The sequence below is a fragment of the Vombatus ursinus genome, unplaced genomic scaffold (assembly GCF_900497805.2).
Source record: "Vombatus ursinus unplaced genomic scaffold, bare-nosed wombat genome assembly UNPS02011916.1, whole genome shotgun sequence".
NCBI lineage: Eukaryota > Metazoa > Chordata > Mammalia > Diprotodontia > Vombatidae > Vombatus > Vombatus ursinus.
The window spans coordinates 1470782-1497372 of NW_020951694.1; the positions used below are offsets into that span (position 1 = coordinate 1470782).

A 26591-nucleotide genomic window follows, 5' to 3' on the forward strand; every position below is an offset into this window, starting at 1 on the left:
ATAGCTCTGCTGGAAAGATACAGGAACCAACCCAAGGAAGGGGTTGGGGTGGGAGGAGTAAAGGTTAAACTGAAGGTATCCTAAGCTACTTGATATAAAAGGATGGAAACCTCCATAGCAGTGCTAGAACTGACCTTGTTTCCCTAGCCTCCCTAGATCTGGAGGGGTCTAGCCAAGTTTACAGAACAAGGGATAAAACACTCTTCTTTTACTTCTCTTCTCATTCTCTTCAATCCATGTGGAATTTCAGTTCCCTTTTGAGGGGGTTTCTGTCTCCCTCCCATCCTTCCCTATCCCAGTTCCACATTATTATTTCTGTAATACAGTACTGACTCTCAAGAATTACATCACTTAATTGTATATCTTAACATCAACTGCCTAGTATGGCTTGTCAAGTCTTTTAGTTACTTTCACCAGCCTGGAAAGTAATTTCCTGTCCAATTGAAAACTTTCTGACCCTTCCTTGCCTTTGGACAGGTAGTTTATATCTCTGCCTAGTTCAAGAGAATAAGTTTGTGTGTGTGTGTGTGTGTGTGTGTGTGTGTGTGTGTGTGTGTGTGTATGTGTGTTTGGGGAGCAGGAACTTAATAAGCTTAATTTGGTTTTCTCAGAGGAACAATCAAAAGGGAGAGATATAGAAACCTTTGAGACTGATAGCCAAGGGAGTGTAGATTGAGTGAGAAGGGACCAGGTGCTCAGTGTTTGGGGTTTTGGGAGCAGAAACGATTCCTAAGACAGCGGCTCTTGGATTAATGGAGGGTGAGAACTTGGATGCCTGGACTGGGAAATAGAAGAGGAGGATGTCTCCTCATGCTTCTTTGGTTTCCCTCAGACACAAGTATTGATGACCATGAAGAAATAGTAGAAGACTTCCTGTTTGAGGACCTAGCAGATGTGGTAAGTTGAAGGACCTCATTGAGTTCAACATTCCTCCATCCATCTGAGGAAATAGAATGACTGCAATAAGTGTCACTTGTTGGGAACCCTTTCTTATTTATCAAATTTTCACCAGTCCATCTTTTTAGGAATCTTTTAGCCTCACTTCAGCAATTCTCCCTTCCTTGGGTTGGCTCCCATATCTCCCCAGTTGGGTTATGCTTAGGGATGCCCGAGGTGAAAGCCAGATGATATCCTTGACTGACTTCTAGCTTTATTTCCAAATGATAATGTCTCAACACCAGAAACTGGGTAATGTAAGTTCAGCACCTCTCTGTCAGGAAGTAAATGGGATGTTTCATCTTCAATCCTTTGGACTCCTGGTCTGTCACTGCAACGAGAGCTCAGATGATGTTTTTGTGCATGGCTGAGCAGTTTGAAACCTGATCTTTGGAATTTGGACTAGGGAATGTTATTAAATACTGCTCAAAATGTGGATTTTTATGGCTCTTCCCCACACCTAGAATCTCTTCTCTCAGTTAGCAGTGCCCACATTCATAGGACATTGGCATTTAATCTATTTCTATCATAGCCACATGGTTTACTGAAAATGTTAAATGCTCTTAAGTGGAACCCTCTGACTTCAACAATCTCAAAGAAATACTCTTGCTTATCCTTCTGGTTTTCAGCTATGGCTGGACAGTCCCTGAACCACGCTCACCCACTTAGTGTGGAGAGGGAATAAGGGGAAAGAGATCTAGGTCTGGAAACACAACCCAGAGTATAAACAAGGGAAGGGGTATTTGTGGGGAAGGAGACTGATCTCGCTTGCCTGGGCTTATCAGTCCAGTGCGATTTATAATAATTTCCAGGTATTTCATGTAATTTTTGTGATCCTGGTCACCACCAGACCTTCAGCTACCACTATTCAGCATTCCCTAGTCTCAAAGTCAGCTGCCAAAAATGCCCACATCACAAATAAGGAATATTAGTTTCATCTAAATGGCTCTCTCTGACTCCAAGTAGCTGCCTCATCTTCCCATGGGGTCATCTGGAGGTCCCTACCTCAAAGTCAATTGGAAGAAAAAGAGAATGCCAGGTCTGTGTTCCTGAAGATAGGCCTCATCCCTTCCTGGTGTCTCACCATTTTGTTTGCTTTATGGGAACTTCTAATCCCCTAATCTCCCCACAGAAATGGAACAAGATTCAGGAATGCTGGATGTGAGATCAAGAGCTGAAAGGTCTATGAAAGAATATTGAGTCCTTATTGAATTAACTCCAATCTCTCTCTCCCTTCCTAGTATCCACAAGTTCAGTTTGGTGAAATAATTGTGACCCATCTGGTAATGGGGAATTCTAAGTAAGGAATAGGTATCCTCTGTTCATGTCTCCTCTTTTTTTTTTTTTTTTTGCATCAGGTAGACTAAGAGAAACTTTGTCAGAAGTATTAGAGATCATCTGATCTCTTAATGTGACCTGAATATCCTAATTCCTTAGGTTGTTTTTAAAAAATATTTTTTTACAGTAATTTATAATTTATGTCTCCCACTGTACCTTCCTCCAATGAACAAATTAAAAAAAGAAACAAGCCAACCTTTTTACAAACAATATAATTTCCCACATTAGCCATATCCAAAAAATTGAATCTCTGCATTTTAGGTTCATCACCTAGTGGGATATTTTATCTTCAGTGTTTTGGACTCCTAGCCTATCACTGCATTGATCGGACTTCTAAAATCTTTTGAAGTTGTTTTTCTCTATGTTATTATCGTATAAACTGTTCTCTCATTTCTGCTTTCTTCACTGCATCAGTTTATAAAGGTATTCCCAGTTTTCTCTGAAAATATCCATTTCATCATTTCTTATGGCACAGTAACATTCCATTATATTCATACTTAGGTTTTTTCATTCCTTCTTTGCTTATCACTCTTCTTTCTTCCCATTTCTAAGGCTAGACAATTAAAAAAAAAGTATTTTTTCTCCAATTACATGTTAAAACAATTTTTAACATAAAAAAAGTTTTGAGTTGCAAATTCTATCCCCCCCTTCCTCCCTTCTTCCTCTCCCCCTCACTGGGACAGTAAGCACTCTGATATAGATTATGCATGTGCAATCATATAAAACATTTCCATATTATTCATTTTGTACAAGAAGACTCAAAGGAAAAAAAGAAAGTGAAAAATAATATGCTTCAGTCTGTATTCAGACAACATCATTTCTTATTCTGGAGGCAGATAGCATGTGTCAGCTGATAAAGCCTGTGGACCCCTTTATTAAAAAAAGACCCACTGAAATCTCTCTATAGATGACTTTTAGGATGGGTCTGTGCACACCCATTTAAGAACCCCTGGTCTATAGTGCTCTGTAAACTAGACTTTATTTTTGCATCTTTTTTTTGTTTGTTTTGTTTGTTTTTGTTTTTTTTTAGGGGTGGGGGCAATTGGGGTTAAGTGACTTGCTCAGGGTCACACAGCTAGTAAGTGTCAGGTGTGTGGTCTGAGGTCAGATTTGAACTCAGGTCCTCCTGACTTGACTTCAGGGACGGTGCTCTATCCACTGTGCCACCTAGCTGCCCCTTTTTTGCATCTTTTAACAGTGGTCTAGATTATTCTTTGGCGTCATCCGATTTGTTTCTCCCTTTGTCTTCCCTACCCTGTCATTTTCCAAGAATCCTCTGGTGAGGGAGGGAAAAGGAAAAAGACTGCCCCTGCCCTCAAAGAACTCACAGTCTAATGAGAAGAGACAGGATAACATTAAGTCAAGGTGCTAGTGTTCTCCTCAGTATGATTAATTCCTGCTACCCCTTATGAGATCTTCTCCCTTACATCCACACTTTCAAGAAACAAATGCTTTATTTTTTAAATTATATTTTTAAAATGTAAATTGTGAAAAGCTAAATTAAAAAATTTTTTACATTCATTTAAAAATTTTGAGTTCCAAAATTCTCTCCCTCTCCCCATCCATTGAGAAGACAAGCATTGTGATACCCATTTATACATGTGAAGTCATGCAAAACACATTTCAGCATTATCCATGTTGCAAACAAAAGCAAGAAAAAAAGTGAAAAAATGCTAATCCACTCAGTATGAAAGCTTTTTTTTTTTTTTTACTCATCTAGGTAGACAGTCTAGAGTACATTCCCATATTTGAGCTACCTTTTTATAATAAAAGTTGCTTGTTATAACTTTTGATGACTAGGTGAGTCAGTGGAAAGTGATGGGCCTAGAATCAGAAACACTTGAGTCCAAATTGGGCCTCAGATACTTACTAGCTGTGTGACCCTGGGGAAGTCACTTAACCCCCTACTTGCCTCAGTTTCCTCATCTGTAAAGTGGGGCTAATAATTGCCCCCGAAAGGCGAGAGTTGTTGTGAGGAGCAATGTAAAGCACTTTGCAAACCCCAAACTCCTCTATAAATGATAACTATTATTATGTTGAATTTTTGTATCTATAGACATGAATAGAAAATCTCTGGAGGATATTGTGCCAAGTCTTCTTCTTTGTTCCAGTTTGTCATTACTCTTATAGATAGAAAGTAACTTATTGTCTATCCTAAATATCTCCTGCTTTCGAAGACTTGAAATCTGCTTTTTCTTTACTTTGTTTTTTTTTTCCAGCCCAAATTGGTATAGTCCCTTCTGTCTCTGTAGCACAAACTTTCCCAACCCATTTGCCGTTTGGGCTTAAAGGGTCATCTTAGGCCTCTTTGTCCTTCTCCTTTGACAGAAGAAATTCTTCCGATGCCGAATGGTGTTGACAGGCCTAGCAGAGGCTCCCTGGATGGAGGAACATGATCAGATCCTGGAGCATTTTATACTGGAGCCTGGAGAGCCCATTCTCACTGTTTTCATCGATTCCTGTGCAGGGCTTAAGCTAGAACTGGGGATGCCCATTCAGGTACTTCATAGAATTGTAGGCTGTCAGAGTCAGAAAGGACTTCAGAATCAGCTGGTTCAAACCCCATGTTTATAGATGAGGAAACTGAGGCTCAGGGAGAGGCGGTGGCTTGCCTAAATCGACTGCTCTTGGAATCTTTGCTTACCTTTCTTCTTTATTATTCAATGACCATGGCTCAATGCCCCTCGCAGCCTCATTTCATCCATTCTGAGTTGCAGTCATGTCTTTATCAATGATTATGGAAAATGGAAAGGGTGCCAAACTTGAGGTGAAGTCCTGGATTTGAATCTCTGACACTTACTAGCTCCATCACCCTACAAAAGTCATTTAACTTTTCAAAGCCTCAATTTCCTCATTTGTAAAATGGAAATCATAGTATTTGCACTACTGCCACTTCACAAAGTTGTCAGGAAAAGTCTCTTATAAATGTTAAAGTACTGTATAGTAATGATATTAAGTGTTATTATATAAAAATATTTCCTCTTCTATAGTATAGCCACCATATTGTCTTTGGCTGTTGCTTTTTTAATGTTTTCTCTTTAGTTAAAAATCTTCGCCTCTAAAGGTAGTCTACCACCCATGTCTTCTCCATGAATTCTGGAAATTTGGCCTAACCCCTTAGTCCCACACTGAAAATCCCAGTAGGACTGTAGGAGGATCTCACGCGTGTGCAGGCTGTTAGCTGGTGATGTGGGTCATCTGTGGGGGCCGAGCTCTGACCCGCTTCTGCTCCTGCAGAATCAGAACCAGATCATGTACTTCATGCGACAGTCGCCTGTCCCCATCACCTGTGAGAACTTTGAGGTGACTGTGCAGTTTGGGACAGTTCGAGGTTCCTACATCCCAGCTCTACTTCGTCTGCTCAATGGCATCTATGCCCCACACCTTTTTAGCAACACCACCTGGCCTGAGAGCATCCGCAACCAGTTCTCCTCCCATCTTCACAAGTTCTTGGCCTGCTTGACAGGTGAGGGGTGGGGTGGGAGAGGTGGAGATGCCTGAGGACTTCTTTCTTTTTAGTTTTTTTTTGGTGAGGCAATGGGGTCACACAGCTAGTAAGTGTCCAGTATCTGAGGCCTGGTTTGAACTCAGGTCCTCCTGACTCTAAGGCTGGAGCTTTATCTACTGTGCCACCTAGCTGCCCCATGCCTGAGGACTTGGATTACCCTTCTTGCCAATAGTGTAAGTAGCTTCCTTATCTATAAAATGGGAATAGTACCATTAGCACTGTGGACTACAGAAAATTTTTGTAGACCCTGAAGTGTTGCCTGCATGAAGGTGACTTAATATCATGAAGAGGGTAAGGAGAGCAGCTGCCTTGGGTTTAGTTTGCAGTGGAGGAGCATGGAGCACATCCCCTGACCTGCCTGCATCCTGCCATTGCAAATGCCTTATTTTGTTGGCTCTCTCTTGAGAGAGAGCCAGGTGGCTCAGTGGATAGAGTGCTGAGCCTGGAGTCAGGAAGATCTGAATTAAAATCCAGCCTTAGACACTTAGTAGCTGTGTGACCCTGGCTAAGTCACTCCACCCTGTTCACCTCAGTTTTCCTTATCTGTAAAAATGAGCTGGAGAAGGAAATGGCAAGCCACTTCATGTCTTTGCCAAGAAAACCCCAAATGAGGTCGCAAAGCATCGGACACAACTGAAAAACAACTGAACAACAACAAAAACCTGCAAAGTGGGAATAGAATACAGCCCAGTACCCCTAGGCCAGGGAGAACAGGAGGCATTAATGCAATTCTTTGACCTTATCCCATGAGGAAAAACATTACTAATCATTCCTCTGAAGCTTCCCTCACCCCAGGCCTCCTCACCTTGCTGTCCCTGTAGTAGAATCTTAAAATATGCTCACTGGAGGTCTTACCTTCTTATGCTTTTTGTGCAATGATAGTTTGCATCTAGCCATCTTCTCTTCCCCTCCACCACCAACATGAGATGGGACTGAGGCCAAGAAAGTTTTGTTCCTTCCTATGAACCTCTGTAATCACTCCTCAGATACTCGGCATAAGCTGGAGGGACACACTGTCCTTTACATCCCTTTGGAAGCCATAAACATGAATCCAGAAGCGGTAGTGAAGGACAAAGAGCTGGTGCAACGATTAGAGGGTAAGTAACTACTTCATTCAAATGCTTTGTTCATGTGTGTGTGTGTGTGGGGGACCCCAGGAAGTCCAAGAAATGGGAAAAGACAGAAATGTGCAGTGGTTGGTGACAAGGGAGTGTAAAGAAGAGAGTGAGGGCCATACTTGGAGGGAGTTTGGGGATGATATTAGAAGGATCTAGATGGTGCAGTGGATAGAGCCTAGCCTGGGGAGAGTTCAAATCTGGCCTCAGACACTTAGTAGCTTTGTGACCCTGGGCAAGTCAGTTAACCCTGTTTGCCTCAGTTCCCTTATCTGTAAAATGGAGAAGGAAATGGCTATCCACTCCAGTATCTTTGCCAAGAAAATCCCAAATGAGGTCATGAAGACTCAGACATCACTGAAATGACTGAAATTAGGGAGGAAGACAAAGGTAGTAGAAATAGGGAAGATGTTGAGTGGAGGCTACTGGTGTCCACCCTTACAGCATACTCTCTCCTTTAGCTTCCATGGTGCACTGGACCCGACAGATAAAGGAGGTGCTCAGTGCCCAGGAAGCAGTAGATACTGGTGAAAACTTGGGTCCTCTGGAGGAAATCGAGTTCTGGCTCAACCGGTGCATGGACTTGTCTGGAATCAGTGCACAACTGGTCAAGAAAGGAGTGAAGCACATTGAGTCAATCCTACGTCTTGCCAAGTCTTCTTATTTGGGTCCCTTTCTGAAGTTGGCCCGACAGATCCAGGTTTGGGAATAGGTCAAAGTGACTGGGGGTAGGACCTTCAGAGTGTAGTAGAGGGGAGTGGGACATTCCGTGGGAGTGGAGTTCATAGAGTCTGAGGAGAGTAAGCCACAGTTCAACAGCATAGATTCAGTTCAATTAAATACTCATTTAAAATAAGTACCTACTATATGCACAGTGTTGTATTTGGGGGATATACTGGGGATGCAAAGAAAAAAATGAGCTTACCCTCAGGAAGTATGTATTAAACTGGGGGATACAGTCTAGGATATCAGCCTAGACGATGGAGAATTAAGGACTTCATCCCAACAGGGAAGGTTTGGTGAAAGAGATGGTGTCTAAACCAAGCCATGAATGAGGACAGATACTGAGAAGCAAAGATGGATTTCAGATGCGAGGGTCAGGCCATGGTGAATGTATGGAGAGATGGAATGTTCAGTTTGGGACTAAGTTAGTCTGGTCTGACAGGAACATAGACACATGAGAAGTGGATTAATATGAAATAAGGCTGGAAAGGCAGGTTGGAGTAAGAGTGTAGAGGCCTTTCAATTCCAAGTTCACGAGTTTTTCTGTTTTATTCTACAGGCATTAAGGGAACTTCTGAAGGGTTTTGAGCAGGGTGTCAACATGGTCAGACCTGTGCCTTAGGGAGATGACTTCAGCAGCTGTGGGGAGGATGAAATGATTGCAGAGGGGAGAGATTAGGAGGCTGTTAACAATAGGCCAAGTGAGAGAAGTTGAGAATCTGATCTAGGGTGGTATCTGTGCAGATGGACAGAAGGTATTGAATGGAAGTGAGAGATTTTGTGGAGGTAGAATCATGGGAAGGATTTTTAAGGATGGGTTAGACCTGAACATGATTTTTGTCATTGGGAAAATAACTCGTAGATTGGGAGGACTTGAAGGAGAGAGAAAGAGGGAATAATTTACTTCCTCCTAGAAGGAAATGATATCAAGGATACAAGTATTGTCTAACCTATATCAAATTGCTTGCGTTCTCAAGGAGGAGGGAGAGAGAGAATTTGGAACTCAACATTGTAAAAAATGAATAATAGCAAAATTTAATTGTAATTGGAAAAATTAAAATAAAAAAAGAGATCATTGGTAAAGGACACAAGTAGAGAAGAAGGACTACTATTTCCTCAGAGACAGAAATAAAAGAGGATAGGATGGGTGAAAATGTAGAGCAATTTTGAGATGTGGAGTAGGACAGAAGGAGCTCCTGAAAGGTGGACTCTCTTATCTTCTCAGTGTGACAATTGGCTCCTTGGTGACCACCCACGGGCTCTTAGCCTGCAAATGGGTAGGCTTCAGATTCTTCCCGGGAGCAGCAACACAAATATAGCTTTGATTAACCCCTCACTAGCCAGGTCTGAAATTAATCTAGGGGATGAAATGGAATATTTCTCAAAATTTTTAATCTGTTCTCTATACCTAGCTCAGAATTTCTGCCCTTTCTGAGGCTTCTGTTTTCACAGCTCACTGGGAATGTGAATGCCCCTTCATCGATTCAGACTTAGTATCCTGTAGTTATATAGTTTTAATTTTTTTATTTTGAATTTTTATTTTGTTTTTACATCATATTCATTTCTGGCTGTTACACCCCCATCCTGACGTGTAACAAAGGAAAACAATTGAGCAGAATCATTTGACTCATCAATTTTGTCTGAATTTGTTTTCTGAAACAAGTAGATTATTTCTATCTTCACTTTGCCCTATCTGGGCAGTTTTCATTTTTTGTAAATATAGTGTGTCTAGGCTTTTTTGTCATGGTTTCCAGAAGTTCAGTGAATCTTAAGTTATCTCTCCTTGATTTGTTTTGTAGGTCATTTTGTTGATATCAGGTATCTTCTATTTTCTTCTATTTTTTCTTTTGATTTTTGTTCTGATATTTCTTGCTGTCTCATGAGGTCATTGATTTGTCTGGATTATTTTAGCTTTCAGGGAGTCTATAACTTGGATAAATAAGGTTTACCACTTTCTGTTCTAATCTATTTGTTCTTCTTCCTTTCCTCCAGTGCTTTTAATTCACTTTTTAAAAAAATCACTTGCTTCATTTCTTCTAGGTAGTCCTTAAGAAAAATATTTTTTTTCCCTTAGATTCACTGTTTGCAGTTATTATAAAATTATTCTCTTCTTTTGGGGCAGTCTCTAGGTCTATAATAATTTTTTTAAAATGCTGGTTGGTTTTTTTTGTTTGTTTTATTTATTTCTCTAGTTTTAGTTACTGAACTGAGGCTTTGTGGCAAGACCAGGGTCTGCCTTCTGTGACACATTGGGGTGGAGTGGTTGGCCCTGTTGGATCCTTCCTGGACCCTCTGGGTTCCTGTGCTCACCTCCGTATCCCACAATTAGGCACACCTTGTGATATGTGCTTCAGGTTGCTGCGTCGTCAGGGCCCTCTGTAGTGTCCCAGGACAGAGTGCCAGCTCATACTAGTCTGATCACTGCCACACCTCCATGGTCTCTGAGGCTCCCCAGGGCTCCAACATCCTTGCCCCGAGGCCTTCTGGCCTCTCTGGAGCTTTCTCAGAGGCTCCTCCCGTTAAGGTGTCTCTAGAAGCAAAGTCTTGCGGACTATGTGTGTCTCTGACATATGTCACTGGTTGCCTGAGATTGAGCTTTTTTGCTTGTACTGGTGTTGGTTATGCTAGTGGCCTTTTAAAGTATTGCCTGCAATCTTCTGGCCAATTTTTTTTGGGGTGCAGTTCTGGGGTGGAAGGAGTCACTTAAGTTGCTCATTAGATTTTAAGGTTCAAACTAAATTTCTGGTCACTATTCATTAATGAGAAAAGTAGGACCCTAAGCTTTATATCCAAGGTTTGACTGCCTTCCCACCAAATACTAGTTCCATAATGAACAGGATAGTAGAAATAGCAAAGAAACCCATTTATCCCACTTGATAACAAAATATGAATGAGAGAAAGTATACATACATAAGAGAATATATACCAGACGGTACAGAGTGAAGGAACTCTCTCACTGGGATTGAGGTTCAACCAAGAGAGAGAGTCTCAGATCTCACTCAAGGGGAAATTTCCCGAAGTTTCTAGTGTAGCAAACTGATAGGGACATGATGGGAACTGCCAGCTCCTCTTATGTCTGCTTCTTCTCAAAGTCTTTTTTTTTTCCAGTCACCTGGAGTGGGCTTGGCATTGTCCATCTTCCCTCTTGAATCTGAAAGCCAGAAATACTAGAAACAACTGCAGAGCCTGAAGAGACTAGAATTGAAAGAGACTGGGAACTCCCCCCTCCCTTGCTCTTTCTAACTCCTTGCCACTCATCATGCAAGCACAGGCAGGGTATTGATCCCCGTCAGTGAGGAGAGAGTCTACAGTAGAAAGCTTATGGCTGCTGTTAGACTCTTTTGGGACAGAGATACTTAAACCTCCAACCTGAAGCAGTTTGTGGGACTGCTAAATTGGTATTTCATGTTTCACTTCAGCTCTGCTCTGTCTGAACAGCTCCTTCAAGGTCCAGGTGTTCTGTCCAGGTAGGCCAGAGGTGGAGAGAGGAATTCTCTTGCTGTTAGTGGTCACTCTCATCTGTGCTAAAACTCAGGTTGCCATGGTTGCCCAGTGAAAGTCACATGTGGCTAGCTCAGGTCTCTACAATTCCTCTCTGGAGAGGAATCTCTTACTCTTTCTCTAGAAGATGGAGGAAAACCCAAAGGCTCCTGGATTTACCAGCATTGCAACAGTTTCTCCAAGAAGCTGAAATTCAGTCACTCTCTTCTGTGTTGTCTTAGAAGCTTAGCTTGAAAAGGCCAAGGTCCTCCACTGTATCCTGGGCATCCAGTTGTCCTGGTCCATATCTGGCCACTAGATCCAGATAGCTCTGGAGGAGAGTGAGGCTGATGACTTTAAACAGCCCTCCCTCACTTAAATCTAAGTCATTTGCATGTCATGGCATTACCTCCCTGATGTCATGGTCCTTTTCGTGAATGAAGGACGAACAGCAACAGCAATAATTGTATTTACTGTTTACCATTGTATTTATTCTCTTTGCAACCTTCCTCCTCTATCTCTGTCCAGGAAGATTTCAAAAATCCCCACTGTACTGGAAACACTGTTCTCATGTCCTGATCCCATGGTAAGAGTCCTCCCTTGTTTCCCTGGGAAGAAATAAAAATCCCATTAAAAAAAAAATTTTTTTTAGGCAATTGGGGTTAAGTGACTCACCCAGGGTCACACAGCTAGTGAGTGTCAAGTGTTTGGTCTGAGGCTGGATTTGAACTCAGGTCCTCTTGACTTCAGGGCCGGTGCTGTATCCACTGTGCCACCTAGCTGCCCCTAAAATCCCATTTTTTTTTTTTTTTTTTGGTTAGGCAATGGGGTTAAGTGACTTGCCAAGGGTCACACAGCTAGTAAGTGTTATGTGTCTGAGATTGGATTTGAACTCAGGTTCTCCTGAATCCAGGGCTGGTGCTCTATCTACTGCGCCACCTAGCTGCCCCCAAAATCCCATTTTTTTTTAAAAAACAGTTCAGGCTCCCTCACAAGGAAGTCAGTCAGTCTAGTTCTTCCCAGAAATAATGTTACATTAGCTCTTATTGAGACATCCAGGGTTGCTGGACTGCTTGACCTCACAAGGATGTGGCCCAGTCTGGAAATGTCCACCTTGGGATCATTACTCAGTCATCTATGCTCAGGGAAGAAACGAAACAGAGAAGCAACCCCAAACCCAGGCTTAAGACTCCCCTAGGCAGGGCATGTGCTTTAGATGCCATGGTGCTACATGGTGGGATAGGCAGTATCTACCTTCACCACCTCTCTAGAGTAAGACTTAAATAGGAGGGAAATGAGAAGGAAATAAATATTTATTAAGTGCCTACTATGTGCCAGGCACTGTGCTAAGCACTTTTACAAATATCTTCTCATTTGATCCTTACAATTACCCTGTGAAGCAAGTGGTATAAAGATCCTCATTTTACAGTTGAGGAAACTGAGGCAGATAGAGGTTAGATGACTTGCCCAGGGTCACGAAGATAGTAAACATCTGATACTGGATTTGAATAGTCTTGATATGAATAGCTGATAGAAAGAGAGATGTAGCTAGAAGATGAAATCATCCCCCTTTAAGATTTTTTAGTGGGTCATTCTTCCTGGCTTAGTGGCCAGGCGTCTCTTTGTTCAACTCAGTTGGTGAACCATGGGACTACCCCAGATTTACTGTGTCATCCCAAAACAACAAACATACCACCATTGTGGCACAGGTTTTGCTGGAATTGACCAGGGTGTAGGCTCAGCATGGGATATCTCCATTGGGATATGCTTTGCTCCAATTCCCATTACACTTAGTTTGACAACTCTTTGCAAAGTTGGTCTATTCGTCAATTTTAGGTTTTTGCATTTGTTTTTTTAAAATTGTATTGTATTTAAAAATTGTATTTAAATTTAATTTAAATTATATTTTTAGCAACTGCTCATAATGAAGTTGTTTATTATGAAGTTATTAACAGCCATGAGATATGTTGTTGTTTCACTATAGTTTCATAGACATTTTCCCACTTTTTCCAGGCTGACCCTCTCTATTTCTTTCTTTCTACCAGCATCTGTAGTAGGCCACCCTCCCATATGACAAAGTCAGCACACATCCTTTGTGCTGAAAGGGTATTGTTAAAGTTGAGTTCAGAATTTGCTGTCCTCAGATTCCACATAAATATATAAAAGCTGGGCCTTTGATGATTTCCATCAGATTACCCATTTTTTCCCATCTTAGTTGCCTGCCAATGCCATTGTGATGCAGTTGCATGACTAGTTCTGTGTGCTCAGGGGCATACAGATTCTTTCTTGAGAAAATCTCTACCTTAGATTGATTTATTTTTTGCCAGAGATTTAAATCTATAGCCGAAGCATCCTTTCCCAACTTCAATAAGCTTTTCAGTTTGCCCGCTGGCAAACTTTCTCTGCTTATTTAGGGTTTCTAATTTTTAAAATTGGCTCCTTCCCTTCCAAGGGAAGTACAGTGATCAATTTCTAGGTATTATCTCCTTCTTCCCCTATATCAGGAACTTGCAAATGATCAACTGTGTTGGGATTTACAAAAAACAGGCAGGCTGATCTGTATGAATTTGTGATTACTGCACATTTCTCTTTTATAGCTCATTCAAAAAAAATTTCACATTTGTCATGTTGTGAAGAAGAATTAGGACCAATGGGAGGAACCACAAGAAAGAAGTGACAAAACAGCAACGACAACAGCCACAAAGAGAGCGAATAGTATGCTTCCATCTGCATTTAGACTCCATAGTTCTTCCTCTGGGTGTGGACAGCATTTTCCATCATGAATCTTTTGGAGATGTGTTAGATCCTTGCATTGCCGAAAAGAGCTAGGTCTATCAAAGTTAGTCATCATCGCACAACGTGGCTGTTACTGTGTACAATGTTCTCCTCGTTCTGTTCAATATAGCTCATTTCTTTAAAAAAAAGAATTGAATAGTCTTTTCCATAGACTATTCTTTTGTTATTGTGAAGTGGACAAAGACCACAAACTTTGAACATTTCCATGTATAGAAAAGCACAGAAAAGGAGTATTACATACAAACCCATAAATCTCATTACTCAAAGCTTGTTTTTCATATGTATATACTACATTAAGCATGTCAGTTCCAAATACTGTCTGATTCCTTCTGAATCTCCTTCTGTTCTGTGCATTTAAAAAAATGCTTCACTACTGATCTTTTCTCCTTTTTTGACATCACTATCACTAACTCTCCTCTCCTCCACTATTTTCCCTCTCCAAAACCCTCCCCCCACATCTTGTAATGGGTGGTTGGGTGGTTAAGTGGATAGACTGCTGGCCCTGGAGTCAGGAGGACCTGAGTTCAAATCTGGCCTCAGAGACTTAATTGCTGTGTGATCCTGGGCAAGTCACTTAATGCTGTTTGCCTCAGTTCCTCATCTGTAAAAAGAGCTGGAGAAGCAAATGGCAAATTCTAGTATCTTTGCCAAGAAAATCCCCAATGAGATTGTGAAGAGTCAGATATGACTGAAATGATGCAACAACACCTTGTAATAAGTTTACGTAGTCATGTAGAACCTTGGCCAGATTAAAAAAAAAATGTACATTTCATTCTGTAGTTCTAGTACGTCACCTTTTTTATCAAGAACCTCTGGAATCATGGTTGGTCATTGCGTTGATCAGAGTTCTTCAGTTTTTCAGAATTGTTTTTCTTTTTTCTTTCTTTGATTTTTTTTTAAGGCAATTGGGGTTAAGTGACTTGCCCAGAGTCACACAGCTAGTAAGTGTCAAGTGTGTGCTCTGAGGTTGGATTTGAACCCAGGTCCTCCTGCCTTCAGGGCCAGTACTTTATCCACTGCGCCACCTAGCTGCCCCCTAGAATTGTTTTTCTTTACAGTGTTATAGTCATCATATTAATATTTTTCCTGGTTCTGCTTACTTCACTGGATCAATTCATGCAAGTTTTCCCAAATGTCTTTGAGAGCCTCCTGTTTTGTTTTGTTTTTTACTTTTTAAAAATGTTTTTACTGATGTCTTCTCTTTCTTCTTAATGTCATCATAATTATCTCCAGTATCCCTCCACTTCCCTCTCCTGAGAGCCATCCTATATAACAAGTGTTTTTATAGAGGAAAAAAAAATCAGCACAACTGATCAATATATTGAAAAAAATCTGAAAACATGTGTAACATATAATACCTGTGGACTTCCTGTTTCCAGGAAGGGAATAGATTAGAATATCTCTTCATTCAAACCATTCTTGATCTTTGTAATTTTGTTACATTTACTTTTCTTTTTGCTTTTTTTTTTTTTTTGGCAAGGCAATTGGGGTTAAGTGACTTGCCCAGGGTCACACAGCTAGTAAGTGTCAAGTGTCTGAGGCCATATTTGAAATTAAGTCCTCTTGACTCCAGGGCTGGAGCTCTAACCATTGCCCCACCTAGCTGCCCCTTGTTACATTTACTTTTGATTTTTTTATGCGTTGTTGTTCTTTCCATTTACATTGTTGTAGTCATTTTGTAGGGCAGCTAGGTGGCGCTATAGTGCATAGAGTGCTGGACTTGGAGTCAGGAACACTCAGCTTCCTGAGTTCAGATCTGGCCTCAGACACTTACTAGTGTGACCCCGGACAAGTCACTTACCCCTGTTTGCCTAAATTATCATATAATGAGCTGGAGAAAGAAATGACAGACTACTGCAGTATCTTTGCTAAGAAAACCCCAAATGAGGTCACAAAGAGTCAGAACTGAAAAATGACTTGAAAAGTCATTGTGTATATTGTTTTCTTGGCTTAACTTTCTTCACTCTGCATCACTTCATATAGATCTTTCTATTCATTCTATGCTTTCTATGTTCATCACACATATTGTTTCTTACAGCACATTAATATTCCATTATATTCCTGTACCGCAGTTTGTATAGCCGTTCCCCAATTGTTGGGCTTCTACTTTGTTTCCAATTCTTTGGTATCACAAAAGTGCTGGTGTCAATATTTTGGTGTATATGAAGACTTTTTTCTTACAGATGCCTTCCTTAGGCCCAGTAATGGAATCTCTAATTCAAAGGATATGGAACTTTTTGCTGCTTTATTTGCATAATTCCAAATCGTTTTTAAAATAGTTGTATAATTTCACACCTCCACCAACAATGTGCTCATCATTCCACAACCCCTCCAACACTGACTATTACCATTTTTGTCCTTTTTGCCGACTTGCAGAGTGTGAGGTAAAAGCTCAAGGTGTTATTTTGATTTATTTTTCTCTTATTAATAGTTATTTGGACCATTCTTATATTTGGTTGTGAATACTTTGCAATTCTCCTTTGAGAACTGTTTCCTTTGACCACTTATCTAAATGGTTAAGACATATATATTTATTAATTGTTCACATATCTTGGGTACCAGACTCTTAACAGTGAAATTTGATACAAATTTTTTTTTCCCAGTTCCACCACTTCCCTTAGCCTAGGTACATTAATTGTCTGTGCAGAAGCTTTTCAGTTTTGTATAATCAAAGTTATCTGTTTTATCTTTTGTAATTGACTTTATTCCTTATTTGATTAAGAATATATTTCCTGCCCATAGCTGTGATAGGTATATGATCTGTTTCTATTCTAATTTTTTATATTATGATCTTTAATATTAAGTTCATATATTAATTTAGAATGTATTGTGGAATGTGGTGTAAGGTGTTGTTTTCTGCCAGATTGCTTTCCAGTTTTCCCATCAGTTTTTATCAGATAAGGAGATTTTTTCATAGGTAATTTATGTTTTCTACTTTATCAAACACTGGGTTATTGAGTTCCACTGTTTCTTCCTTGTCCAGTCTGATCCATTGATTTATTTCTCTATTTTTTAACCATTGGTTAAAATGTTTTTGATGACTTCTGTTTTATAATGTAGTTTGTGGTCTGGAAGTGCTAGTTCCCCTTCATCCCTACTTCTTTTCATCATTTCCCTTGATATTCTAGATCTTTTGTTTTTCCAAATGAATTTTATTATTTTATTAAGTTTAAATAAGTATCTACTTGGTAATTTGATTGATGTAGCATGATTAGTGTAAATTAATTTTGATAGTATTGTCATTTTATTATAGTGGTATGGCCTAGCCATGAATACTGAATATTCCTCCAGCTATTTAAGATATTTTTTATTTCTTTAAGGAGTGCTTTGTAATTGGATCTATACAAGTCTTTTGTGTGCTTTGATAGGTCAGTCCCTAGATATTTTATTTTGTAGTTATTTGAGTATCTCTGCTGATTCCCTAGATTTTTTTTTAGTATACTATCATATCGTCAGCAAATAGGGATAGTTTTATTGCTTCTTTACCTATCTTTATGCCTTTAATTTCTTTCTCTTGTCTTATTGTTTTTCCTAGCCTTCCAGAACTATATAAAGTGGGGAGAGTGGGCATCCTGGCTTCGCTTCCTTATTTATTGGAAAAGGTTCTGGTATATATCTATTGCATATGATGCTTACTTTTGATTTTAGATAGATGCTTTTTATGGTATTTGAAAGAGGTCCCTCTAGAACTATGCTTTGTAGAGTTTTTAACATAAAAGAATATTGTCAAAGGTGTTCTCTTGTAATCTGTTGAGTTGGTCATGCAATTTTGGATTTTTGGTTTTCAATATGATTAATTCTGTTGATTGTTTTCCCAACAGTGAATAATCCACGCATCCCTGGTATAAATCTCTGTGGTCTTAATAAATTATATGCGACAAGATTTTGTTTAAAAATTTTGAGTCAATATTCATTAATAATTTTGGTCTATAGTTTTCCTCTGTGTTTTATCTTTCCCTTGTTTAGGTATTAGCACTATACTTGTCTCATAAAAGGATTCTGGTAAGGGTACTTTCTCAGTTTTGGGGAATAGTTTGTGGAAAGCCTCTTTTATAATTTTTTATAATTTTTATAATTTCTTATGGTGTTGTCACATTTATTTGCCATAATTTATTCAGGCATACCCCAATCGGTGGGCATCCCTTTAGTTTCCAGTTCTGTTATATCAAAAGTGCTGCTATGAATATTTTTGTACATCTGGGTTCTTTCCCTCTTCCTTTTATTTTTTTGGGATATGTGCTCAATGGGTCACAGTTGAATGACTTTTGGGGTATAGTTCTAAATGGTTTCCAGAATGGCTGGAAAACCAGCTCAGAACTCCACCAACAATATATTAGTGGTCATGTACTCTCATATCCTCTCCAACAATTATTGCTTTAATTTTAAAATTATCTTTGCCAGCTGTTGAGTGTGAAGTGAAACCTTAGAATTTTTAAAATGTTAATTTCTCTAATAATGACTTAGAGTATTTTTGTTCATAGTTGTTTGTTGATTTTTGTTGATGGTTGTTGATTTGCTTTTCTTCTTTTGAGAACTGCCTGTTTATATCCTTTGACCACTTGTTTAATGGGGAATAGCTCTTGTTCTTACATATTTTAGTCAGTTCCTATATATCTTGGATATTGAACTTTTAGCAAAGAAACTTAATGCAAAGGCTTTTCCCCATTTACTATTTCCCTTCTGCCTTAGCTGCATTAATTTTATTTGTTTAAAAGCTTTTCAGTTATATATAATCACAGTTGTTAATTCTGTATTCTGTGATCCTCTCTATTCCTTGTTTAGTCAAGAAGTCTATCCATAGTCATGAAAGGTATCTCCTTCTATTCTCTTCTGTCTTAATGATGTGAATTAATGACGTATCCATTTGGAGCTCATTATAGTCTGTGGTGTGAGATGTTGGTCTAAGCCTAATTTCTGCCATGCTATTTTCCAACTTTCCTAGCAGTTTTTGTTGAATAGTGATTCCTGAATCCATTAGTTGCTATCCTTGAGTTTTTTGAATACTTTGCTACTGTGATCAATTGTTTCTGGGACTTGAGTAACTAATGTATTCCATGGATCAACTTTTCTGTTTTTAAAGTAGTACCAAAGAGTTGCAATGATTACTGCTTTATAGTATAGATTGAGATTTGATATAGCTTGTCTCCTTTCCTTCCCACTTTTTTTCATCATTTCCCTTGAGATTCTTGTTCTTTTGCTCCTCTAGATGAACTTTGTTATAGTTTTTTTCTAACTGTATGAAGTAACACTTTAGTTTTATTATTATGGCATTAAATAAGTAAATTAATTTAGACAATATTGTCTAGATTACTTTTATTATAGTAGCAAGGCCCAGCTATATGCAATTAATACCTCTCCAATTAAGTCTATCTTTATTTCTGTTAATAACATTTTATATAGTTATAGTTGTATAAATCCTGTGTTTGTCTTGTGTGATTCATGATGAACATGCAAAATCAATTTACTGTTACTTATGCTAACTAGTGCTGTGGAAACACTAATTAGATGTATATGCTAGTAATCAAACTTTATTAATCAAATGTGTAGGAAAATTAGTTTATATTATCTGTTAGACAATATAAACATCAACCCCGTTAGGAACAAACCATCAACCTAATTTCCTAGGGCTTCCCAGTCAGCGTATGTTATATCAGCACTCTATAACAAGGTTCTCTCTCTGCCCAACTGAAGACCACATGTCTTCTTCCAAGGTGGTTGACTGATAAATCCACAAATCTTCATTAGCAAATCAATAATGCCTTCAAGTGAACATAGGGGATACTTTAATCTTAAGTGAAGGGAACAGAGGTACATAGGAGCCAGCCTCAGTTATGACCCAAGATCAGTCTGAAGATTGGGGATCTCTGGTGGGTTTCTTAAAGTTTTGGCTATAGGCATTAGCTGGTTATGACCAAGTTTTGTGTGGTGATTGATTACCTGAAGATATGATGAAACAAACTATCAATCAAAGATAACATCAATAACAAGTGTTTCTCAGTTGTTTACTAGATTTGGAGGACACAGGTCATTAGCAGTTCTTTACCAAATCTGAGAGACCCTCTTATCATTAATTACCAATTGGTTACCAAATCTGGGGTACACATTTACAGAAAAATAACTTTTTATGTAACAATTATTCATTCACAAAATGGAAGCTTAAAACAAGTTATTCTCACCACATTTTGGTAGGTGGATCCCTCCAAATATTGATATCTATATCTGTATATGTATTATGATTTTTGTGAGTTTCATTTTTAATCTAGCTTTTTGTTTATTGTTTCAATTAATTTTTTTAGTTGAATCTCTAGGGTTCTCTAAGTAGATGATATCACCTGCAAAAAGTGATAGTTTTGATTCCTCTTTGCCTATATTTATGAGCCAAATGACATAGAGGGAAGAGAGGTTGATGAGTGATGATGGCTCTATTGCACGGGGTATGTGTATGTGTGTGTGTGTATGTACACACACACACATATATGAGAGACAGATAGAGACAGCAAGAGACAGAGAGAGAGGCTGTTGGGCAAAATGTATTGGGGACTGGATAGTTGGTATTGAGACTGCTGTGTGCAGAGTCTGGAATAGAGGGGAAATGGAAACACAGCCTTTCCTTAGGGTACTTGCTGTAATGGAGTATTATAGGGTACATACTTGTAGAAAAAGATGTAATACTCTCAGAGTAACATATAAACTAGAGAAAATATAGTGCAAGCAATGGGCAGAAGTTCTGAGGAGAGATAGCATTGTGGAATAATTGATGCCAGGTTAGGTAGATTGAGAAGGATAATCATGGAGATGGCAGGTTAGGATGGGGACCCAATGAGATGAAGAACCCCAGTTCTAATGTGTTCTTTGATGACTAACTCAGCATTTTTTCACTTGTAGGATGGTTCCCAGCAAGCACAGTCAAATCTGACATTCTTGTCAATCCTGAAGGAGCCCTATCAGGAACTGGCACTTCTGCGGCCTAAGGACATCCCTAGTAAATTCCCTTTACTGCTCAACCTCATCCGCGTTATCTGGGTCAACTCCCCTTTCTATAATTCTCGTGAGAGGCTCACCTCCCTCTTCCGAAAGGTCTGTGCGATGAGGATGGGTTTATTGTTTCCCGAGTTTTCTGAGACTCATTCACTAACTTCACTGAGCCAAAGATTATCTAGGGGTCCTAGGGGACTTCAAGGGCACGGAAGGGCAGAAAAGCAAGACAATCCCTACTCCTAAGAAGCTAGCATTTTAGTAGGGGTAAGCAGTACATCTAGGAGATTTTAGCTGTAAGTCACATAGAAAGCCCCACTGGTCCATAGGGTACAGTAGCAAAGCAGATGATGATGTATCATTTCCCTTGGTAAAACCATTTTCATTTCTGATGATGAACCATTTGACAATGGCAAGGATTTGGTGGCCAGAACTTTTTTTTTCTGCATCTTTAGTAGTGGTATCTTCTGAAGAAGTGGGAGTTACAGCACCTGCAGCTTGTACCTTCACAAGAGTTATTCTCTTTGGTAATGGCTGTGGGATCAGATTGGAAGCAGGGTTAGTAATCTGAGTGGAGGAATGTGCTGCTATTTCTAGGTTTCTTGGGCTTACATGTCATATTAGGTGGTGTAATGGATAGAGTGCTGGGCCTAGCATCAAAAAGACCTGAGTTCAAATCCTGCCTCAGACACATACTAGCTTTGTGACCCAAGGCAAGTCATTTAACCTGTCTGCCTCAGCATCCTCAACTGTAAAATGGGGATAATAATATTACCTACTTCTCAGGGTTGTTGTGAGGATCAAATGAGGTATTTGAAAAGCATGAAGCCAAACAGAACATTTGTTTTCCAAAATTATTCTCTGCCTCAGGCCCTAAGGAGGTAAGTACCTGAGCTGAATTCTTTGTGTCTGGAGGAATGGAGTCTTAGGAAGGAGGATTTTTTTTTTTTTGCATTTTGGTGAGGCAATTGGGGTTAAGTGACTTGCCCAGGGTCACACAGCTAGTAAATGTCAAGTGTCTGAGGTCATATTTGAATTCAGGTCCTCCTGACTCCAAGGTCAGAGTTCTATCCACTGCACCTAGCTGCCCCTTGGAAGGAGGACTTTGAGACTGGATGTTCTGGTAGGAAGGATTAGGATTATGGGGGACTGCTGTCTTCTTTCTCTTTATGCTGGAATTTAATTCAACAAACATATACTCAGAATTTCCTGAGAATAATGATTCTGTCCTATCCACTGAAGCAAGAGGGATTTAAAAATGAAAAATGTTCAAGGCCTGATCAAGGCCATTTCCCTCAAAGTTGTAAAATACCTAAAGTGAGGCAGCAATAAGTTATAAAGGAGCCAACTGGGCTGTGGCTATGGTTGAGGCAAACAGGGGAGTGTGTGTGTGTGTGTGTGTGTGTGTGTGTGTGTGTGTAGGGGTGAATTTGGGAGTTCATTTAAATAAATTCAATGCAATTAATTGCATTAAGTGACTATCATCTGCAGAGCATTGGGGATAACAAAATAGTTCTTGCTCTCAAGGTACTTCCATTCTACTGGGGGATGCAACATGTCCACAGAGAAGTGCAACACAAGGCAGGGAGTTATGAGGTACACGCCAGGGAGAACTCAGCCCTTTAGGCACATTTGAAGCAGGAGAGGCCATTAACATTTGGGTTAGGGGGTGAAATCAAGAAAGGTTACACACAAGAGGTGGCACCCAAGCTGAGCCTTGAAAGAAGGTAAAGACTTTGAAAGATGGCGATGAGAAGGGATTGTGGGCCAGGGCTGAGGGAATGGCTAATACAAATGCATGGAGGCACAGAGATGGAGAAATTTGGGGAATGGCTTAGTAGTACTCAGTTTAATGGGAACACAGAATACATAAATGGGAGTTATATGGAATGAGGCTAGGAAGGGAGGTAGATTCTGAAGGTCCTTGTGTTCTGGGCTTTATCCTAAAGGCAGTAGAGAGCCATCCAAGGTTTTTGTGTACCAAATCAACATTAGCCTTAGAAAAGACCATTTTGATAGATGCACAACAGATTAGAAATGGAGGGGAGGGGCAGCTAGATGGCGCAGTGGATGACTCTGGCCTTGGAGTCAAGAGGATCTGAGTTCAAATGTGGCCTCAGACACTTGTCACACTAGCTGTGTGACCCAAGTCACTTAACCCCGATTGCCTCACCAAAAAAAAAAAAAAAAGAAACAAAGAAAAAAGAAAAAAGAAATGGAGGGAAGAGGCTAGAATGAGGGACATCAGTTAGGAGGCTAGAGTCTTTGTGAGAGGTGATGAGGTGGTTAGAGCCAAGGGGCCACCTAAACCAAAGTATGAAGGTTCATAAACCAGATATGCGGTACCTAGCTGGGATTGGGTTACCCTTGGAGGCAAAGGAAACCATAAGTCAAGGAAGACTTGGGGATGTGGTTAGAGTAACTCAAAGAAAGGACTGGGATGATTGGGTGGGGATGGAGGGAGACTATAGTTTGTTGGGTTAAATCAGTTTGTCCTCGCAGATGAGCAACGAAATCATTCGTTTGTGTTGCCATGACATTTCCCTGGACCGGATATTTGAAGGCTATGTCAATTCTAGCAAAGATAGTCTAAACAGCTGCATAGACTGTTGTCAGGCCTGGAAAGACCACTACATGCTGGCTGTACAATTACATACCAAGTAGGTTATGTCACCTTTCCCCTGACTCCTCCCTAGCCCCAAAGATAGCAGAATCTGCCTCCTGGACCAAGTCCTTACTTTTGAGTTCTCATAGTCACAAATTTCATGTCCCTACTTAATTCTTCTCTTTGGACCCACGTATCTTATTCTCTATTCCCACTCTCTCTCCAGTAACCCATATCTATGCCCAGAAACTTCCCTTCTCTCCCCTTCCCTCCAGAGATGGACCCCAGAGTTTTGATTGTTTATCGTGCCTAGAACCTAGATACATCATTCCCTGTCTCTGGTTATTCCCACTGTAAGCCCTTAAAGTTAACCTCTCTGCTATAGACTCCTGTGAATCTAGTACTAATCTAACATTGTACCTCCTGCCAGTGGATCTAAAACTATGATACTTGTGTTTTCTACTTCCCAACTCAGGTTCTCTGCCCGGGGCTGGGTCCTGGACCAGACTAGCATATTTGCCCAGGTTGATGCCTTTATGCAGCGTTGCAGGGACCTTATTGAGGTGTGGAGACTTTGGTTAAGGTGGGGAACCAAAACCAATGGCAGAGTCCTTGTTCAGGAGCCTGAAGAGACAGGGGAGTAGGGACTAATCAATCAACAAGCATTTATTAAGTGACTGTTGTGTGCTAGGCACTGCAGAATGACTTGACTCCTTCCCTCTTCAGCCCAGCTACAGGTTTTTCATCATCCTGATGTTCCTTCTTTCCCTTAAGCTCTTAAAATCATCATTATCATTGGCCCAATATCCTAGGCCTAGCTCTTTATCCCTAATTCCATCCCAGGAGCCTATGCCTCTTACTGACCCTATTTACTAGATGCAGTATGATCATGTATAGCAAAATCCCCAAGCTTTCTGGCTGGGAACTCCTAGGCTAAGAAGGGGGAAGAAGGAGACCAAATGTGGAATCTCTTCTAGGTTTGTGACTGCCAGTACCACTTTGCTCGTTGGGAGGATGGCAAGCAGGAGGATATGCCCTGTTTCTTTGGTGCTGAAGGGCCCCAAATAGCACGTAATTTGTTGGAGATTGAGGACATCTTCCATAAGAATCTGCACATGCTACGGGCTGTTCGTGGGGGCATCCTGGATGTCAAGAACACATCTTGGCATGAAGACTATAATAGGTAGGGAGCACCAGAGGGCGAATCCAAAGAAGGGGACAGAAGGAAGGCTGAGTAGAAATAGAAAAGTGAATAGAAGAGTAGAAGGTAACAGGATCAGGGAGGGTTAAGGGACTTGTCTGATGCATGTCTTTAAGAGTGAGCTTTGGACTGGGAAGAAAAATAGGCAAATAATTAGCAGGTAGAGGAAACCCAAAAGAGAGGAGACAATGGTCATATGGCACCCGGATGCCCTCAATGAGTTCACGACACCTGGAAAAACTACATCCTATCTTAGTGAAAGGGATTGGCACAAATGATTGTTGAACTGCCGTCAGTGATCTTTGAAAGGTGTTGGAGAATGGGAGAGGTGCCGCAGGATAGGAGAAGGGCAGATGGGCCAATTTTCAAAAAAGAGGGTAAAACAAACCAGTGAACTTGAATGGGAAAATTCTAGAGCACATAATTAAAGAAACAGTTTGTAAATACTTAGAAAGGATTGCAATGATCACTGAAAGCCTGTTTTTCAAGACTAGGACATGCCACATTAACTTCATGACCTCAAGATAACAAGACCAGTAGATTAGGAACATGTTATAAATATACTGTATATTATGTTTCAATAAAGCATTTGCCAGAGTTTCTCATGCTAGCCTTATGGGCAGGATGGGGAAATATTGGCTAGGTGATAGGTGAGATTGGAACTGGTTTGGGCTGGATCCAACCAAGAATAGTCATTCTAGGCTGATGTTACTTGTCATGACATGTCTAATGGAGTGTTCTAGGGAGTGTGTCCTTGGTCCTATGTTAACTCAGCTTTTTAATCAATGGCTTGTCAACTTTCCACGTCATATAAAACTGGGAGGATCAGGTGGATGCCAGAGTCAGAATCATCAAAATCTTGATAGCTAGATTGATGGGCCGAATTGAATAAGATGAAATTTAATTTAATGAGAAACACAAAATCCCATACTTGGGTTCAAAAAATCAATTTCACAAGTACAGGATAAGGAAGATATGATTGTTTAATAGTTCTGGTGAGAAGGATATGGCAGCCTTATAGAGTCACTTCAAAGCAATAGTGTGACATGGCAATGAAATAACCTAATGCCATTCTAGACTGCATTAAGGGAGGCATAGCATCCAGAGATAGGGAAATAATGATTTCACCGTACTCTGAAATGGTCAGACTATCACATATAACTGAACTCTGTTGAGTTTGGGGCACCACATTTTAGGAAGGAAATAGACAAACTATAATGTGTATAGAAGAGGGGAATAGTGTTCAGACTGGAGAAACATGTCATATGAGAATTGGTTGAAAGAATTGGAGTATTTGGCCAAAAGAGAAAACTTTGTAGGGCAATATGATAGCTAGCTTTAAGAACTTATAGCCTTGTCGTGTGAAAAAGGGATTTGATTTATTCTGTTTAGTCCCAGATGTGCTCAACCCTTCTAGGAGTAATGAGTTGAAATTTTAGGCTGATGTAGGCTTCTTGTAGGAACCAAAACAAAAGCAACTTTGTAACAGAAAGAGCTGTCCAAAAGTGGAATAGTTACTTTAGTAGGTAATGGGTTTCTGCTTTACTTTTCATCAAAAGCTAGACAAACACTAGTTAAGAGTTAATGTAGAAGGGTTTCTTGGTCAGGAATGGGTTGGGCCAGGTGTGGTGACTTATGCCTGTGATGCCTGCTGTCAGGAAGGCTGATGGAGCCTGGCAGATCTCTTTAAGTTTAGGAGTTCCTAACTGTGATGGACTCAGCCAACTGGGTATCTGTACAAAGTCTGGCATTAATAAGGTGGCCTTGGAGTCAGGAGGACCTGAGTTCAAATGTGACCTCAGACACATAACGCTCACTAGCTGTGTGACTCTGGGCAAGTCACTTAACCCCAATTGCCTCACCAAACATCTATCTATCTATCTATCTATCTATCATCTATCTATCTATCTATCT

General features: G+C 40.1%; 1 protein-coding gene across 1 annotated transcript in view; it reads left to right on the forward strand.

Annotated features, from left to right (window-relative positions):
• The window catches only part of DNAH2 (dynein axonemal heavy chain 2), a 123877-nt gene that overhangs the window by 2385 nt on the left and 94901 nt on the right, over positions 1-26591 (forward strand). The window contains exons 3-11 of the mRNA XM_027857034.1: positions 833-897; positions 4603-4773; positions 5512-5740; positions 6769-6879; positions 7359-7597; positions 20782-20973; positions 23374-23531; positions 23952-24039; positions 24454-24659. Coding sequence (XP_027712835.1) covers positions 833-897; positions 4603-4773; positions 5512-5740; positions 6769-6879; positions 7359-7597; positions 20782-20973; positions 23374-23531; positions 23952-24039; positions 24454-24659 — 1459 coding nt within the window. The remainder of the gene's footprint in view (positions 1-832; positions 898-4602; positions 4774-5511; positions 5741-6768; positions 6880-7358; positions 7598-20781; positions 20974-23373; positions 23532-23951; positions 24040-24453; positions 24660-26591) is intronic.